We start from the raw sequence: 17709 nt of genomic DNA, 5'->3' as shown, positions 1-17709 counted from the left end.
ATGGTAAAGCCCAAATACTTTAATCATCGTGTAGGAAAAAGATTGAGTCGGCCACATACCAAAGAATATTCTCTCTCCTCTCTCTCTCCCGTGACGGTTCTTTTCTTCTCTCTCTCATCTCTCCCTCCGACAAAATTTCGCAGATTCCGTCATGTCTTCCGGCGGAAACTCAACTGCCTCCACCGCCCCCGCGGTCGAAAAGATGTTCTTTTGCTACCAGTGCAACCGCACAGTCAACATCTCAATCTCAGTCTCCTCCGCCGCTGATCCTTTCTGCCCTCTTTGCTCCGGCGGCTTTCTTGAAGAATACGACGAACCCGTCCCTACTCTACCCCCGAATCTCAATCCCGAATCCGGTTTCTTCCCCATGGCGGATCCTTTCTCCACCTTGCTCCCTCTCCTCTTCGGCTCCTCCTCCGCTCCTCCTTCCTCCACAAACCCGAGCTTCTTCGGACCCCGCTCTACCCAGAACCAGCCTCAAGGCGGCGCCTTTGATCCGGTTTCCTTCCTCCAGAACCATCTCCAGCATCTCCAATCCAGCGGCACGCACGTGCAGTTCTTGATCGAGGATCATCCTCTGGATCCGTCTAACCGAGCCCCGGGGCATGTCGGGGACTACTTCTTCGGCCCTGGTCTCGAGCAGCTGATTCAGCAGCTAGCGGAGAATGATCCCAACCGCTACGGAACTCCTCCTGCTTCGAAATCGGCTATCGAAGGGCTGCCGACTGTTAAGGTGAGTAAGGACATGTTGAAGTCTGAGATGAACCAGTGTGCTGTTTGTATGGATGAGTTTGAGGATGGCGGCGATGTGAAGCAGATGCCTTGCAAGCATGTGTTTCATCAGGATTGTTTGATGCCGTGGCTGGAGTTGCATAACTCTTGTCCCGTTTGTCGGTATGAGTTGCCTACGGATGATCCTGATTATGAGAGCAGGGGTCAGGGGCAAGGAGGTCAGACGAGTGGGGATGGTGGGCAGACTCCGAGGAGCTTTAGTGTACAGCTTCCTTGGACGTTTGGTGGGAGACGGGATGGTTCAGGGTCAGGAGCACCTGGAAGTGGTGGTGGTGGAGGTGGAGGTGGAGGTGGGTCCAATCTTGGGACCAGGCAGGAAGATTTGGACTGAGGTTTGTATTTTTGCCTTACTAAGTAAGAACCCTTTGTTTGTTTTCTTCTGCGTTGTTGTCTTTGTGTGGCTGCAAGAACATTGTCATTTCTACGGGTAATTAAAGTTAAGTCTTCGTTTAGGCATATGTTTTGCAATGGTGATAGATATGAAGATCAAATGTGGCTGCTTGATCAAGAAAATTCATAGGCAAAAACTAGTTGCTCCATTTCTCTTGCTGCTCCTTTCTCTGTTTGCAATATATATATATATATATATATATCCTTGCTTTTATGGTATCTTTGGGTTTCCGAGCTAAAGCTCCCCTGTAATGCGCTAACCTTGGATGTTTAGATGCTATAAAGAAACTTTTTTGACTCCTGTCTTGACCTAAGAAATAAAGAGCGTGCTGAAAGCATTTAAGGCCTTGTAGAAAATAGAAAGTTTGTTGCAGTATAGAATAGGTAATCTTCTGTAGATGTGCCGTGCATATATGGGTGTTCTAACTTCCGTTTTTAGTGATTTGGCCAATTGGGCATGTAATATTTAAGTAACTTGAGGATTTTAACACTTCTAGTGATTTGTTCTCTGTGCTTTAGCGTGTAAAAACTCGTGCTTTGTAATTGTAAACTGAGAATGTGGATAGGGGTGAATTTGTTACGGATTCTGGCTAATCCATTACCATTAGTGTAACTGCTGATTGGATTTTTATCATACTTTCAGGTTTAGACCTTTATGGTTAGATTTCTTTTTAACCACTTTACAGCTACATGTTTTTGGATCCATGAGGTTTAAATTGTAGTGCGTTGAAGATAATATCAAACTACTTTGTCCGAAAATTTTACTTGGTTTATTTTGTTGTGTGCAGTATGGCCAGAGTCATTGCTTGGAAATTTGATTGGGAAAAGGATGCGCAGAAGTTTTCACCAAACAAAAAAAAAAGCAGTTTCATTAGGAAAAAAGTGACATTGATGTTTTGCAATATTTTGTACATTTACAAAAAGACAAAGGAGGATTTTACTTGTCGGTGTTATTTTGGGATTATACAAGGAATGTGAGTTTTAAAAATCGGAATATTTCATATAAATGTGTTATCTTGGTTATTTTCTCATATAACAAGTTCTTTGGAGTGGGTCTGAAAGTGAAATCGAGACCCGAAGACTGAAAATATGAAGTGGCAGACAAAGTTGATTGATTAATATCTACAAAAAGAGATATATATCTAACAAACAGTCCCTTGTGGTGTGTTTTGTGACATTTTTATATCATACGACTTTACAGCTTTTTGTTTTCAAAAGTTCTTCTTATATTACACAGTCGCACATTTGCAGAGCATTTTTCCATCGCTTTATCTTCTTAAATGGCATGTAATGTATAGTGCGGGAGGCAATGGAATGTGATTTTCAAAAGGCACACTTCATCACATGCAATATGTTAAAGGACACGATAAGTATTTGTAAAACTGAATGAAATATATATATGGATTATGTTTTATAGATGATGAGGACTCCGTCGCCAAAATCACCAACTTTCAAGCACCATCTGGTAACGACTTAACAAACATACGAGGAATTAAGGACGCAGGACCTTTGCATGGCGACCAAGGAACTTTCTCTAGGTTAAAAATAAAAGGGGTTCGTATTGATATAGTTGATCCAAAGGTCTAATCATATATTTTTACTCATAAGGGTTCTAAGTACACTTTTTTGGGGTTAAAGATAGGGTTCTAAATTACTAGATGAAGGAATTAATTTTTGGTTCATCTGTTAAAAAATGGTTTATGTATTAACTGTTCTTGGATTTGTTGAGTGGGCATAACATAAACATTGCTAGGATTGAGTTTGATGATAACTCTTTTATCTAATAATGTTGATGGGGTTATGGAATATGATTGATAAGACTTCAATCAATGATGGAATAGTATTTGTGAGAAGCAGTAACCAAGGTGGTATTGTCATTTTGCTGTTGTTGTTGTAGTAAGTTATTATATAATATGTTTGCATGGTGTTGACATGATTAGTGCGATTCACAAGAGTGTGAAAATGATCGTTGTTAGACATCTTTGCATGCTCTAAGACTTTGCTGCTGCTTTTATGTGTGGTTCAGTGTGTGTGTGTGTCCTATGATCTGAAGATGGTGGCTGGTGGCTAAAGTCATTGTTTGGAACTCTTGAGAGAAAAAAATTATCAAAAAAGTTTCACAAAAATGGTAGTTTCAATACGTAAAAGAGAGTTTAAACAAGTTTACAAGATTCGGATATGCGATGAAGAAGAATGAATATTTTAATCTGATTCCAGTCATGTTATTAGTATAGTCTTATATATGTCTAATCCTACTCACATGTAACGTGAAAGAATACTTTTATTTGGTTCCGTGATTATATCCTCTAGTGATCTTAAGTTATAAAAATACAGTTTTTCTTTCATTTGCATTATTGTTTTCTATCTTTACTCACAGCTTTGGATTGACCCAAACCAAACCCAATCTATATTCGGACATGAAATCTAAACTATGATAAAGATGGAGAGCACGAAGAAATTTAGAAAGTGGGAAACAAAGCTGATAACATATCTAAAAGAAGCATCAGATGAATAATCCCTTATGTGTTTGAAAGTCTTTTTGACCTTTTGATCATATGAGTTCAACCTTTTATATTTTTGGGTGAGAACTGAAAATCAGTTTAGGATTTACAGATAATAGCAACTTTGCAATCACGATTTTCCCCACGGCTATTTCTTAAGTGACATTATAATGTGGTCGACATATTAAAAACTGATTTCGAAAGGCATACTTGATCACATGGTCGGAACATGTTTTTTCATATTCGAAAAGGTAACAATACTCATGTATGTACTTGAAGATTAAAAAATAAGTAATGATATAGCGTGAAATAGAAGGCGATGTCACAAATCAAATCGCAATTAGCTTTGATAATCTAGCTTTGATAATCTAATTTTATTAAGAACCACATCATATACCAAATTGTTAGAGCAGCTTTCTAAAACAAAAAAAAATAATGTTATTATAATAATTTAATTATGCATTAATTTTGTAAGACCAATTGAGACATTAATGGAGTGACATCTGTCACTTAAAATTAGGGGTCGATTCTTAAATGTCCACGGTAAGAACTCTTTCTATACTCTTTTTTTTTCCCACAAATTGAATTCATTCATACGGAAGATAGCAATATTCATACAAAAGCTGACAGCCAAACGAACTAGCTCCAGAACCAAAAGTCCATAGGAAGCGGCAACTAAATCCCACACCGGGGCGACTTAAACCCACACCAGGGTAACTTAAGAAAGAACATAAAACATAACAGCTACAACGATACAATAGTGCACCTAGCAGTCTTTAGAAAGGAAAAAATGCCAATGATTGGGAGTTACCGCTACTGCCTATAGCCCGCCACCCGGTACCTTCCACTTCTACACCCAAACCACACTTATCGCTGCTGCCTCGCCCGCCAAACGATAAGACCAAGACCCAGAGACTTCACAAACTCGACAAGGGGAACACGCTGCTCGGTCCACACACCTTGGATACATAAACACTCTACGATCTAAGAAAGAAGCTCATCCAAACACCAAGAAGATGAAGCCTTGCCAACCGAACCTCTCTATAACCTCTCTATAAACACCAAGAGAGAAGAACCAACCGGCAAGCAACCAATGGACACATTACGCCTAAAAGAAAGACTGCTAAGTCATAAGTAACACATCCAAACCGGCGAAGCTCACTGAGCCACATCACAACTCCCTCAAAATAACTCAAACAAAGCAGCAAAAAAGAAATGTGGATGGACCACATAACCCACCGCAATGAAGAAACTCCTCCACTTCATCTAATCAAAGAGATGTTCCTCTGAACAAAAAAGAGATCCCTCCGCAAGAATATGGACAAACTGACTCCACATACACAAACACACAGACCAACGCTTTGAGAAAGAGGTAGAACGATAAACCTCAGGCCATGAAGAACAGCGAAGGAAAGGGCAAGCAAAAGCTCACCAGACCCACACCAAGTCGCTATCCCCCCAAACCTGACCCAGATTTGGAAAGGCACCGAATCGAAACTACCCTCCTGTGAAGCCCCTCCCCAATGACTTCTTGCAGCATCTCGCTGCTACTCCAGTGACGCGACAGACCCTGCCTCGCCGATTTAGATCCTCCAGAAACTCCATGGAAATCCAGAGCAACGCGCATCTCGATGCAGTGCGAGAAAGACGAAATCGGAAGAGAACATGAAAACTGACAAAAGAACTATAAAGAGAGGAGGAGGAGGAGGAGGAGGAGGAGAGGGCTCTCACGGCAACGAACCACCGGATACGCCCCTCCTCTGATCTGATTATGTTGACGGCGCTTCTAGGGGTTTCGCAAATTCGAAACTGTCTATAAGCAGAAAATTGCGGAACTCTTTCTATACTCTTTCATCAATATTAATTATTTTTCATTTTTCTTAAATGGTAAGAACTCCTTTAAAAACTCATCGATGGAGCTAGTGTAGCCAATGACGATTTGAGTTGTGTGTTAATGCCTTGACACCATTAAGGCATTAACTTTACTTTTATAGTTTTATCTAGTCTTTTTGTTCCATTGAGGTATGTAAGTTGTATAAGTTGAATGATTTCATAATCTATAGCTAATATTAAATTATATCTTAAGAACTTGGTTTCAGAATATCAGGAAGATTTCTATTAGAGATCTTTAATTAATACATTTGTTGTTAATAAGTTAATAACGTTTACCACTCGTTAGTGTGACTTTCAAAAGGATGTTTGTACCTAGTATGCATCAAAAAAATCCCCATCTTGTTAATTAATTTTAGGTTGACTCACATGCGAAAGGTTTAAGGGCCTGAGTCAAGTTTTAAAAATAAATTTATATGCAACTATATTGAAAACAATTTTTAATACAATATATCACCTTCACCAAATGCACACGTTTAACACTTACAAAAATAACTTGACTACGTAAATATGCTATATTAAGTCATATAAGAAACAAATACACAGATTCAGAAAGTAAATTACTCGATTTTCGTAGATTTTTTTTTTATAAAAAGTAAGTCTAATCAATTAGACTATAAATTATTTTAAATTTTAGGGTCCTAAAGAAAATAATATTATTCGGGACCTAAGACGAATGACTTTTTCAGTACGTTGACTTAATCGTTGAAAATGAAATTTAATATTTTTATTTGCAACCATTTTTCGAAAAAATGATAGAAACATTTGGACAGATAATTGGACAGATAATAATCTCTTTATATCTTGCACTTTATTTTTTTTTTCAGAGAAAGGACTTTAATTAGTTTGTTGATAATTCAATGGCCGAGATAACAAGGTAGAGTTGGATTTATTCATTTAGTTCTTTTTCTCAACGAAACAATCATTAAATATACAATCTGCAGATCAAAATGCAAGTAAACTGATATTGTCATATGAAAAGTATAAATAGAGCAGATTTTATATTGAAAACTAAAGTTTAGAAGAGCATATATAGAATGTTTCTCAAAATTTTGAAAGATGGAGTCGTATGTGTAATCGGAATTAAGAACATTAAATATCAGTAACAGCAAATTGTTTTTTGAAATTTCAGTTAAGAAGAAAAAACGAGGGTATAGTCGTCATTTCCGACCTCGTGAGGTGCCCGAAATTCAGTTGGTGGTAAAAAACATTCAAAATTGTCGAATTAAAAAATTAAAAATAACTGTAAATTCTTTTTGTTGAGTTCAAAGATAAAAGGCTCAAAAATAAACAGCAGCTTCCCTTTTTTTTTATTCTTGTGAAGCAGAGAAAAAGCTCTGCTGCATCTTCTCTACTCACTCGCAGCACTTTGCGATTTTATCTTCCCAAATTTCTCAGTAAATTGAAATCTTTCAAGCAAGTCTCACCAGTGCTACTCCCAGTGCATTTTTGGTTTCTACTCTTACCTTTTTACTCTCATTGTCTGAAGTCACTGAATCAGAACTCTCTTCTACGCCTGAGATCTCTCACTCTGTCTCAGTCTTCTCTGAGAATCTGAAGTTTTCTCCCGAGAATCTAACTTTTTGTAAGGTACTTGAAAATTTGAAGAGCCTTGGAGCAAATTTGAAAGTTTCTGCATTTTATTTATTTTTTGTGTATTCTCAGTCTATGTATTCTGCTTTACTAGATATAAAGTTGGTAGCTTTCTTACGATTTGTTTATGTCCAGTGAGTTTTTGTATCTAGCTAACTTAGTTTTTTTTTTTGTCAATTTGATAAATTTGATTTGTTGAAAGTTTCTTTCTTTGTTTAATAATCTTCTTTCTCAAGATTTAGTATACCTTTTATAATGAAAGTTCAAATTTTGGCGGATGTATGCATGAGATCTGTAGATAAGACTCTATTTTATCCAAGAGATAGGCGTAACATTTGATTGAGGAACTTGAAAACAGTGACTGAAGATCGAGAGAAAGAAAAGCAGTTCGGTCTATGTCCTAGAGTATGGTCCCCTCCATTATGTTAATCAAAAACTAGATAGGTCTTTTTGAGTGGGGTTCTTCTTCTAAAAGCTTTGATTGAAACCATGAATGGGATTGTCTTCTTTTCATCTTGAATACTTTCATTTGAGCTTATTAGCTTCCTTCCTTCTTTCCTGCAGCAACAATGGCCCAAAAGGTATCTCCATCCATGCAGTCTCTTAAATCTTTGCCCGCAGACTACAGATTTGATGGTGAAAATTCTAGTTTTGGCTTGACCAATTCTAGTATTCCAAGACAAGGCGGTTTAAGGAATGGTGTTAGTCAAGCTGATACTGCAGCTGGAGATAGTGATGATTCACCATATAGTAGTAGGCATGGTGTTTCTGTTGAAGAGCAGTCTTTAACTGATGATGTGGAGCCTGGTGCTGCTACAATGCCCTTACCTCAGAATGATGAACGCAGGTGGAGCGACACTAGTGCATATGCAAGGAAGAAGGTGGGTTTCTAGCTTAAGCTGAGAATAAACTTATATGTATATGGAATGAGATTTTGACAGTTTTTTCAACTTTAGATACTGCAATCTTGGGTTCAACTTCCAAATGGTAACTGGGAGCTTGGGAAGATACTGTCAACTTCAGGAGAAGAGTCTGTTATCTCTTTGCCTGAGGGAAAAGTAAGTGACCTTTTGTATTCCTAAGATAGGGCACGAGTTAATAATATTTCAAGTGTTTTGATTCTGCATTGATTTTAACAGGTTATGAAAGTTATATCAGAGACTCTGGTACCTGCAAATCCTGATATTCTTGATGGAGTGGATGATCTAATGCAACTAAGTTACTTAAATGAGCCATCAGTGTTGTACAATCTCAACTATAGGTACAACCAAGACATGATATATGTAAGTCTTTCCCTTGAATCTGTTCCCATATATGTTTCCAGCATTTTACTATTGTTTTTTTTTCCTAACCTTTTTCCTTTTGTGGTGGTAGACAAAAGCAGGGCCAGTTTTGGTGGCTGTGAATCCTTTCAAGGAGGTTCCTTTGTATGGAAATCGATACATAGAAGCATACAGGAAGAAATCAAATGAAAGTCCTCATGTGTATGCAATTGCAGATACAGCAATTCGTGAAATGATACGCGGTGGGATCATGCTTCTTTGTTTGTTAATTGTGGAACATTAGCATTAAAAGCATTTCAGTTCTCACACAGTTTTATCTTTTCATATCCAGATGAGGTTAACCAATCTATCATTATCAGGTTAGTAAAATGTCCTCTTTTAAGTGGATTCTTTTAATGTAGTGTTTCTAGTTTGGGTTTATTGTGGTGTATTCTTATCACAAGGTTCTCTTTGTCATACAGCGGCGAGAGTGGAGCAGGGAAAACTGAGACAGCTAAGATAGCTATGCAGTACTTGGCTGCTCTTGGAGGTGGAAGCGGGATTGAATATGAGATACTTAAGACTAATCCCATTTTGGAAGCATTTGGAAATGCAAAAACTTTGAGAAATGATAACTCTAGTCGTTTTGTAAGCCCTTCATCATTGCGCTTTTTTGTACAATTTGATTCTCTAGTGTGTCTGACAATACTTTTTTGGTATTATAATTTACAGGGAAAGCTGATAGAGATTCATTTTAGTGAAAGCGGAAAGATATCGGGTGCTCAAGTTCAAACCTGTAAGTGTAAACCTTACAATCACACTGCTTCACATTGTTTGTTCATTTTCCTTTACAAAAAGCTAACTTAACTTCTTCTTTTTGTGTGTTCTTCAAATTTTGCAGTCTTACTAGAAAAGGTAACTTCTTTTAAATGACTTTCCTACTTGATATCTTTCCTTTTTGAAATGGTTCATTGACATTTTTTCTTTATACGTCGACACATTTTAACAGTCTAGAGTGGTCCAATGTGCTGAAGGAGAAAGGTCATACCATATATTTTACCAACTTTGTGCTGGGGCTTCACCTGCACTTAGAGGTAATGATTAGGAAAAATGAACACTATAAGGAGTCTTGTAAATGAGACTTTTAAGACTCTCTGACCTATCAGTTGTTGAATTATTTTTTCCTCCATTTATTTATTCACAGAGAAGCTAAATCTGACAAGCGCACATGAGTACAAATATTTGGGACAGAGTAATTGTTATTCAATCAATGGAGTTGATGATGCTGAACGTTTTCATAGTGTTAAGGTAATTCTCTCTTTCACTAGGAGACTTTCTTATTCCTCTTCTCTACTCATTTCAGAATTCTATTTTGTCTCTCTCTCGATTGATTTAAAGACTTTGATGTTACAGGAAGCTCTGGACATTGTTCATGTTAGTAAAGAAGATCAAGAAAGTGTGTTCGCAATGCTTGCTGCAGTGTTATGGCTGGGGAATGTTTCCTTCACCGTTATTGACAATGAAAACCATGTTGAGCCTGTGGCAGATGAAAGTAAGCCTGTTCAGTCCCTAACTGGTGATGCCTACTTTATTTGAGTAAATGTTTCCCTTTTCTTGTGTCTATGAACGTTGAATTTGCACTCGCTTTACTGATCTCTTTTATATATTCTTGACTTTTCTACGAGCGTCGTCTCTGAAGTTTTCTCTTTAGTTCTCTTGGGTCTTGGTGTTGGAAGTATGAGCGTTTGTTGCTTAATTCAGGTTTGTCAACTGTTGCTAAATTAATTGGGTGCAACATCAATGAGCTTAAGCTAAGTTTATCGAAACGTAACATGAGAGTTGGAAAAGATACCATTGTGCAGAAGCTAACACTACCGCAGGTATATTTTAACGAGAACTACTAGCACTTTTTTGTGTATAATCAAAAGTTGAAGTAGCATTGTTGACATTTTTTTCTCTGCTGATTTGCTTTCAGGCCATTGATGCAAGAGATGCTTTAGCAAAATCGGTTTATTCGTGCCTGTTTGACTGGCTGGTTGAACAGATCAACGAGTCTCTTGCAGTGGGGAAGAGGCGAACTGGCAGATCCATCAGCATTCTTGATATCTATGGCTTCGAATCATTTGATGTATGCTTCTTTTCTGCCCTTTAAAAAATTAAAGTTGCAATCTGACATCATTAGACCTTTATGTTGCCATTACATCTTTAAATAATGACAACTATTATAATATATTTGGTAAATGAATGTTGATTGCTCCTGAGTATCTACGTGCGTTTATGTATGCATTTTTGTTTTCTGTGTCTTACTGATTTGGGGAACAACTTTACATTCTTCTGCAGAAAAATAGTTTTGAGCAGTTCTGTATAAATTATGCAAATGAGAGATTACAGCAACACTTTAACCGTCATCTATTCAAGCTGGAGCAAGAGGTAAACTATATCTTTCCTGATTGTAGTAATCTACTCGGTAGGGCATTCACGTAGCACTAAATATAAAAGCTCCTTTTTCTCCAATCGAAGGTGTTAATATTTCTTTCTACTGTTTCAGGAATATATCCAGGATGGTATCGACTGGACAAGGGTTGATTTTGAAGACAACCAAGATTGTCTCAGTCTCTTTGAAAAGGTAGATGATAAGAAGACGATAGACTTAGAAGCTATATAGACACCGTAATGTAATAACAGAGTTCAACTTTTAACACACCAGAGAACCATAGTTTAATTGGAGAAATGTTTACTTTTTGTCTGAGACATGTCTCGTAAGCAATTAAGTCTCTAATGTCTGTGCAGAAACCATTGGGGCTGCTTTCTCTTTTGGACGAGGAATCAACATTTCCGAATGGCACAGATCTGACACTTGCAAACAAGTTAAAACAGCATCTTCACTCTAATTCATGTTTCAGAGGAGATCGAGAGAAGCTTTTCACAGTTGTGCATTATGCAGGAGAGGTAATAGCTCTTGAAATCTCAGTGACCCCCAATCAACAAGGCATTCCATGAAACAAAAAGGCATTTCTTTGGAGATATAGAAATTTGATAGCAAGCATGAATCTAGTCTCGGTCGTGAATGCTTTTTTTTTTTGTTCTGAATCAGGTTACATATGACACAACAGGATTTCTAGAGAAGAACAGAGACCTGTTGCACTTGGATTCTATTCAGCTTTTGTCCTCTTGCTCCTGCCACCTTCCTCGAGCGTTTGCTTCTAGCATGCTGATCCAATCTGAAAAACCTGTAGTCGGTCCTTTGTACAAAGCAGGTGGTGCTGATTCCCAGCGGTTGAGTGTAGCTACCAAATTTAAGGTAGCTTGTTTTGGCCTCAAACACAGACTTGGTGTTACTTTAGTTCTAGTTTCCTGCTTTACTTTAAAGCTCATTATCTGCATAGATGTGATGTCAAGAATACCGCTTTGATATTGTTGTGGTTTGTGTCAAGATTACCAGTTTTTGCCTCTCTTACTATGAACATTTGATGCCTCTTTACTTTAAAGCTCATTACCTGCATTGATGTGATGTGAAGATTACTAGTTGTTGCCTCTCTCACTATGAACATTTGATGCATCTTTCTTATCCTCCATAATATTTTGATTATTAATCATCTACATGGATCTTTTTGTCCAGGGTCAACTATTCCAATTGATGCAACGTTTAGGGAACACTACCCCACATTTCATTCGTTGCATCAAGCCAAATAACGTTCAGTCTCCAGGGTTGTATGAGCAAGGACTTGTCTTACAGCAGCTAAGATGTTGTGGGGTCTTAGAAGTTGTTCGAATCTCACGGTCTGGATTTCCTACAAGAGTGTCTCATCAGAAATTTGCCAGAAGGTGACGGTGCCATCCATCATCTATCAGTTATTACATGCTTATCTTCTAACCACATTGTTTCTTTAAATGATCACACAACAGGTATGGTTTCCTTCTGGTGGAGAACATTGCTGATAAAGATCCTCTAAGTGTCTCAGTTGCGATCCTCCATCAGTTCAATATCTTGCCGGAGATGTACCAAGTTGGCTACACGAAGTTGTTTTTCAGAACCGGCCAGGTATAAATAGCTAGTCGGCTTGATGTCAAAGACTTTCTTTTAGAAAGAGGCATGAATAGTAGTCTCATGTGCATTGCAGATTGGGGTTCTTGAAGATACAAGGAACCGTACACTCCATGGCATTTTACGTGTACAAAGCTCTTTTAGAGGATACCAAGCACGTTGTCACCTGAAGAAGCTTAAAATGGGAATTTCTATTCTCCAGTCATGTATAGCTCTCTTGTCTCAGTGCTTTAACATGAGATATAATTTCGGCTTAACATGAGATATGGCTTAGTCCCACCTCTTTTTCAACAGTTGTTCGTGGAGATAAAGTAAGAAAGGAGTTTGCCGAGTTACGAAGGAGGCATAGGGCTGCAGCTACTATACAAAGCCAAGTTAAAAGCAAGATTGCTAGGAAACAGTATAAGGGCATAACAGAAGCTTCTCTTGTGATACAATCAGGTAAAAAGCTTTTGTTGTACTTTTTAGATGTTGTAGGTCTTCTCATGACACTGAGTTAGTGTAATCTTCTTGCAGCAATTCGTGGTTGGTTGGTTAGAAGATGCTCAGGGGACATTGGATGGTTAAAATCTGGAGGCACTAAGGTACTAATAGGATTATATCCACATTCAAATCCTCTCACAGTATCTATTTATCTTCTTAAGTCTCATTGTTGTGTTCTGCTTTTGATTTGGTTACTAACCAACTGCGCAGACAAATGAGTCAGGCGAGGTGCTAGTAAAGGCATCTGTACTTTCCGACCTTCAACGCAGGGTACTCAAATCGGAAGCTGCTCTGCGTGAGAAAGAAGAGGAGAACGACATTCTTCAGCAGAGGCTTCAACAGTACGAGAACCGTTGGTCAGAGTACGAGACAAAGATGAAATCAATGGAAGAAATCTGGCAGAAGCAAATGCGGTCATTGCAATCTAGCCTCTCCATAGCAAAGAAAAGCCTAGCGGTCGAGGACTCTGCTAGAAACTCGGATGCATCGGTCAATGCAAGCGACGCAACGGATTGGGATTCAAGCAGTAATCAGTTCAAGAGTCAGGCAAGCAACGGAGGAGGGGGGAGACAACAACAACAGCCTATGAGTGCTGGTCTTAGTGTGATTGGACGGTTGGCGGAGGAGTTTGAACAGAGAGCTCAAGTTTTTGGTGATGATGCTAAGTTCTTGGTGGAAGTGAAGTCTGGTCAGGTGGAAGCAAACTTGAACCCGGAGAGAGAGCTGAGGAGGTTGAAACAGATGTTTGAGACGTGGAAGAAGGATTATGGAGGGAGGTTGAGGGAAACGAAGATGATACTGAGCAAACTTGGGAGTGAAGAGAGTGGCGGTTCGATGGAGAAGGTGAAGAGGAAGTGGTGGGGAAGGAGGAATAGCACTAGGTATTGATTGTTCTGTGATGGAAGTGAAGACTATTATTCTTACAGGCAAACTCTGGTCGTTTGCTGTTAAGGATTTGGCTCCTTTATTGTCTTTTTTTTTCTGGTAATGAAAGTAGTTAATGATATTTGCTATTCAATGTGAAGGATCATACAAATGATAACTTTTGTAAATTACTTTTGTAGTTTTAATATAATATCCAAAGCTAAGTTTGTGAATTTTTGTTGCTTAAGCAATGGGTAATAGAACTGCTTGCTTGCACACTTAGACGTGTAATAAGCAAGAGATGAATATACACTAGTTAATTTAAAAGATCGAATTAGAGCTAAAGTGTTCTTGTATTTTGTAGTATATATTAAGTTTGAATAATTTTTTATTATTTTCACAATTTTGGAGAATACATAATGTTTCTCCTCGGTGGAAATAATAATGCAAAATCTACATACAATACTGGAATAAAACATTGAGAATTCAATTATTTTTGTGTAACTGCAGTCTTCAGCAAAGTAATGTCAAATTCGGTTTGGCATTTTAGTTGAATGATTTATTGTATCAAACCAAAACGTAACTCAAAGGTTAAGAATTCAAGAACTCAAACTCAAAACTTTACTTTAGAAAACTAACTCAAAACTAAAGCTCTCAAATCTTTCGCCATATTTTGGCATCTTTTTATATAGAGACTATTTGGTAATACATATAGATAACTCCTAAATATATTAAATCCTAATTTCCATAATTTGGTAGGATTAGGTTTTTACTTACCCCTTAAATTTTTTTATTCTTCAAGTTTAATTCAACATTTCTCCCTTTAAATTTGAAATCCATTTTCTCCGAATCTTCCATACCAATGAATGTCTCTCATTTCTCGAAACTTGATTATTCCTAACGCTTTAGTCAAGATGTCCGCCTTTTGCTTATTTCCCGGGACTTGTTCAATTTCAATTTTTTCTTTCTCCACATATTCTCAAAAAAAAAAAAAAATCGTTTGATATTTTTCTAAATTGTGTATTTGGTTAGACTCCATATTACAACATAAGAAAACTCAAGAAGATTTGCATTCTCCAGAAACGATTTTGTACCGAAACTCTTCTATTAGATTTGTTTTTATTTTTTCTTCTTTAAAATCAGCCGTTGATATTGTTTTTGATTAGTAATTATAGTATCCACTTTCTTCTCATTAGTTATGTAAAACATATCCAGAGAATTATAATGGACATTCTTCTCACAAAAATGGTTGTGTCAAATCGCCTAAAGAGTCGCAACTAGAGAGACTAAGCGGTACTTGTCATTTATAGTGGCGACTATTACTCATGGAAACTGAGATGTTTGTTGCATCTTTATATGATATACAGCTTGAAAAAATGATTTCAAAATATAGTGCAACTTACAAACGCCTTATGTTTTTTTTTTTTGAAAGAATGTTAAATTTATTCAAAAAAAAGCTTTTTACAACATGTGTGATTTTAGTTTTAGATTGTTTTAAGTAAAAAGTGAAATTTGAAAGACGAACTCTAACTTCATCTTGGCTTCATCTCTAATCCCTAGTAGCAAACCAGGTTATTAAACCATACGTGACGTCTTATATTTGCTGTTTCGTGACAGAAAATAATGCATTATACACAGTTTCCTAACGGGGAGACTTGGCTCTAATTTGTGCCTTATGTTGGAGCAGCATATAGAAACAAGTTATGAACAAAAAAGAAGTGAAAACCCCAATGTTAAATCGCTAAGTAGAAAGAATGGAGTTAGCTGATTATTATTCTGTTAAGTATCTATATTTTGATATGTCAATTTCGAACAAGTTCGATCAATATGGTTTTGCTAGCTCGATCAATATAAACTTATTTTTATGAGGGCTTAACATTAACTTTGGCGCAGCAGCTTATTTTTAACGAACTCATTAATTAAATCGCAACAAAGCAGAAACTCACAATGTCAATAAGATGATCTTATATAGAAACAGAAAGAAAAGAAATTACATTCATAAAGATGAACTACTCAAACTGAAATAATTAAGATGAAACAAAGGAATATTAAAAACACAAGTAAAACTGATGAAGATACATGTCAATAGCTATTAAAGAATCGGTGATTTCCTGGATAGTTGATAACACCAATTATCATCTCACACAAGAAAATATAGGAGAAAATAAACCCGAAAGGCATGACCTCTTCAAGATCATAGTCTACAACACTGCAAGCTATAGAGATCCCCAAAGTTATGATGACCATAACATAACCCACACAGAACTCATCTATTGGAAAAAGCAATTGCATTAAAGCCACTACACCAAAAAGGATGGATAAAGTGAGAATAGAGACTCCTAGGGTTCGGTGATAGTAGATTGTGATGAAGATGATGAAGAAAATCACCAATGGCACAAACGACCGTAGACAGGAACCAGACCTATAAGCTATGGTTGGAGTTTCATCAGAGCACAGAGACTTGACCAGCAAAATCACGTAGAGAGACACCAAACTCATCCCAACATACTTGTAGATAACTTGGCTCTCGTCTTTGAAGACTTCCATCAACTGTGTGAATCCACATAGGCAGAGGCTAGCCAGTATGACCCAACAAACTCGAGCCCGTGTGTCATTCACCCATTTAACTACAACTTTATCTGAAGGATTCGCCATTTTCTTGTTCGGAATGAGAAAACGAGGAAAAATATGGATAAGAACGATTTTGGTTTACCAAAGAGCGCTCTCTATCTCTATACAATTAGTTTGTTACTCTATATATTTAAGGGTGAGTCACGTGGGTTCATGATTCTCAACCACTCGATTCCAACAGTTTTCAATTTAATCTTGCGATCTTAAATTTATTTTCTCCCTGGTTACATCTGGTGTGATGACGTGTTGTAGTTTCTCTCTCTGTCCGTTAGTGTCATTTAACATTTAGCGATTGATGGGCATCCGTTTTCACCAAAACTGAAATGTACAAAGTTACTGTCATGAACAGTCTCTAACATGTAAAAGGCAACCCTAATTTGTCATTTGTTGATCATGTTCTTTTATCCTAAAGGTACCACAATTTTACCGAACAATTCAAAAGAGTAAAATAACTTATTTGCACCGTTCGTGGTAGTCCAGTGGCGCTTGAGGAAATATATCTAATACGCCGAACTCTGGTTTGAATCCCGCTGGCCATACGGATATGTGATATTGCTTTCGGCTCATTTGAATGCTTAGGAGAGGATCTATCTACCGGCTGTACCTCCACCCGGAGATTAGGTATGTGTCTTTAATAGACCCGGGTTTAACCCTTCTTATTTTTTTTTTTTAAAAAAAAACTTATTTCCTTGAAAAAAAAATCGAATATCTCAAACAGAATCCCAGATTTTTCGAAATCTGAATAACGTTACAAAATCCTTCAAGTTTTTCTTTTTCCTTTTTAATAAAGGCTTAAAATCTTTCAAGTTTCGGCTATCTAAGGTTTATTTCGTCTTTTCATTTGCCAACACATTTCAAACGTATATCCTAACTTTTTTTTTTTTGTGCAAATCAATACTATTAAATCTAAGAAACAATAAAATACAATAAGTTGGTCTGATGCTGGTGATATTTTTTAACCCGTAGTAATCAAATGATTTCATATATAAGTAACCCGTAGTAACTTATATATTGTGATGGTTGATTCCCAATAAGTAAATTTAATACTAATAAAACTCGATAGGCACATTTCGTTTTTCAGTAAATTAACGAACCATGCATAATTCATAAGCAAACACTGTAGAAAAAAAAGAGAAAGATAGTTCAGCAGTCGTTCTTCCAAAAACATATCCTAAAATAGAGTTACGTTGGACAAACAAAACCCTAAAATAATAAAGGCAAACATAATATTTAGACTTGCGGCAGCTGCTCTTCTACC

General features: G+C 37.1%; 3 protein-coding genes across 3 annotated transcripts; 2 read left to right on the top strand and 1 right to left on the bottom strand.

Moving 5' to 3' along the window:
- Positions 1-2105, top strand: LOC106343423 (E3 ubiquitin-protein ligase RING1-like). Its single transcript, XM_013782626.1, has 2 exons — positions 1-1124; positions 1971-2105. The coding sequence occupies exon 1, from the start codon at positions 152-154 to the stop codon at positions 1121-1123; it is 972 nt and encodes a 323-aa protein (XP_013638080.1). The 5' UTR covers positions 1-151; the 3' UTR covers position 1124; positions 1971-2105.
- A 4780-nt stretch (positions 2106-6885) lies between these two features.
- LOC106295491 (myosin-1) lies at positions 6886-14053 on the top strand. The gene is made up of 24 exons (XM_013731409.1): positions 6886-7163; positions 7731-8047; positions 8123-8224; positions 8306-8449; positions 8541-8691; positions 8781-8808; positions 8911-9076; positions 9161-9224; positions 9330-9343; positions 9438-9522; positions 9633-9736; positions 9842-9980; positions 10190-10308; positions 10404-10556; positions 10769-10858; positions 10977-11054; positions 11219-11377; positions 11523-11729; positions 12048-12253; positions 12335-12470; positions 12550-12679; positions 12768-12914; positions 12990-13057; positions 13167-14053. Exons 2-24 carry the CDS (start codon positions 7736-7738, stop codon positions 13842-13844), a joined length of 3480 nt encoding a protein of 1159 aa, XP_013586863.1. The 5' UTR covers positions 6886-7163; positions 7731-7735; the 3' UTR covers positions 13845-14053.
- Positions 14054-15835: 1782 nt separating this feature from the next.
- On the bottom strand, positions 15836-16532 carry LOC106293964. Its single transcript, XM_013729594.1, has one exon. It carries the CDS (start codon positions 16473-16475, stop codon positions 15903-15905), a length of 573 nt encoding a protein of 190 aa, XP_013585048.1. The 5' UTR covers positions 16476-16532; the 3' UTR covers positions 15836-15902.
- Positions 16533-17709: the final 1177 nt, after the last annotated feature.

The sequence above is a fragment of the Brassica oleracea genome, chromosome C5 (assembly GCF_000695525.1).
Source record: "Brassica oleracea var. oleracea cultivar TO1000 chromosome C5, BOL, whole genome shotgun sequence".
Taxonomy (NCBI): domain Eukaryota; kingdom Viridiplantae; phylum Streptophyta; class Magnoliopsida; order Brassicales; family Brassicaceae; genus Brassica; species Brassica oleracea.
The sequence above is the reverse complement of the archived record's forward strand: the minus strand, read 5'-3'. Positions and strand labels throughout refer to the sequence as shown.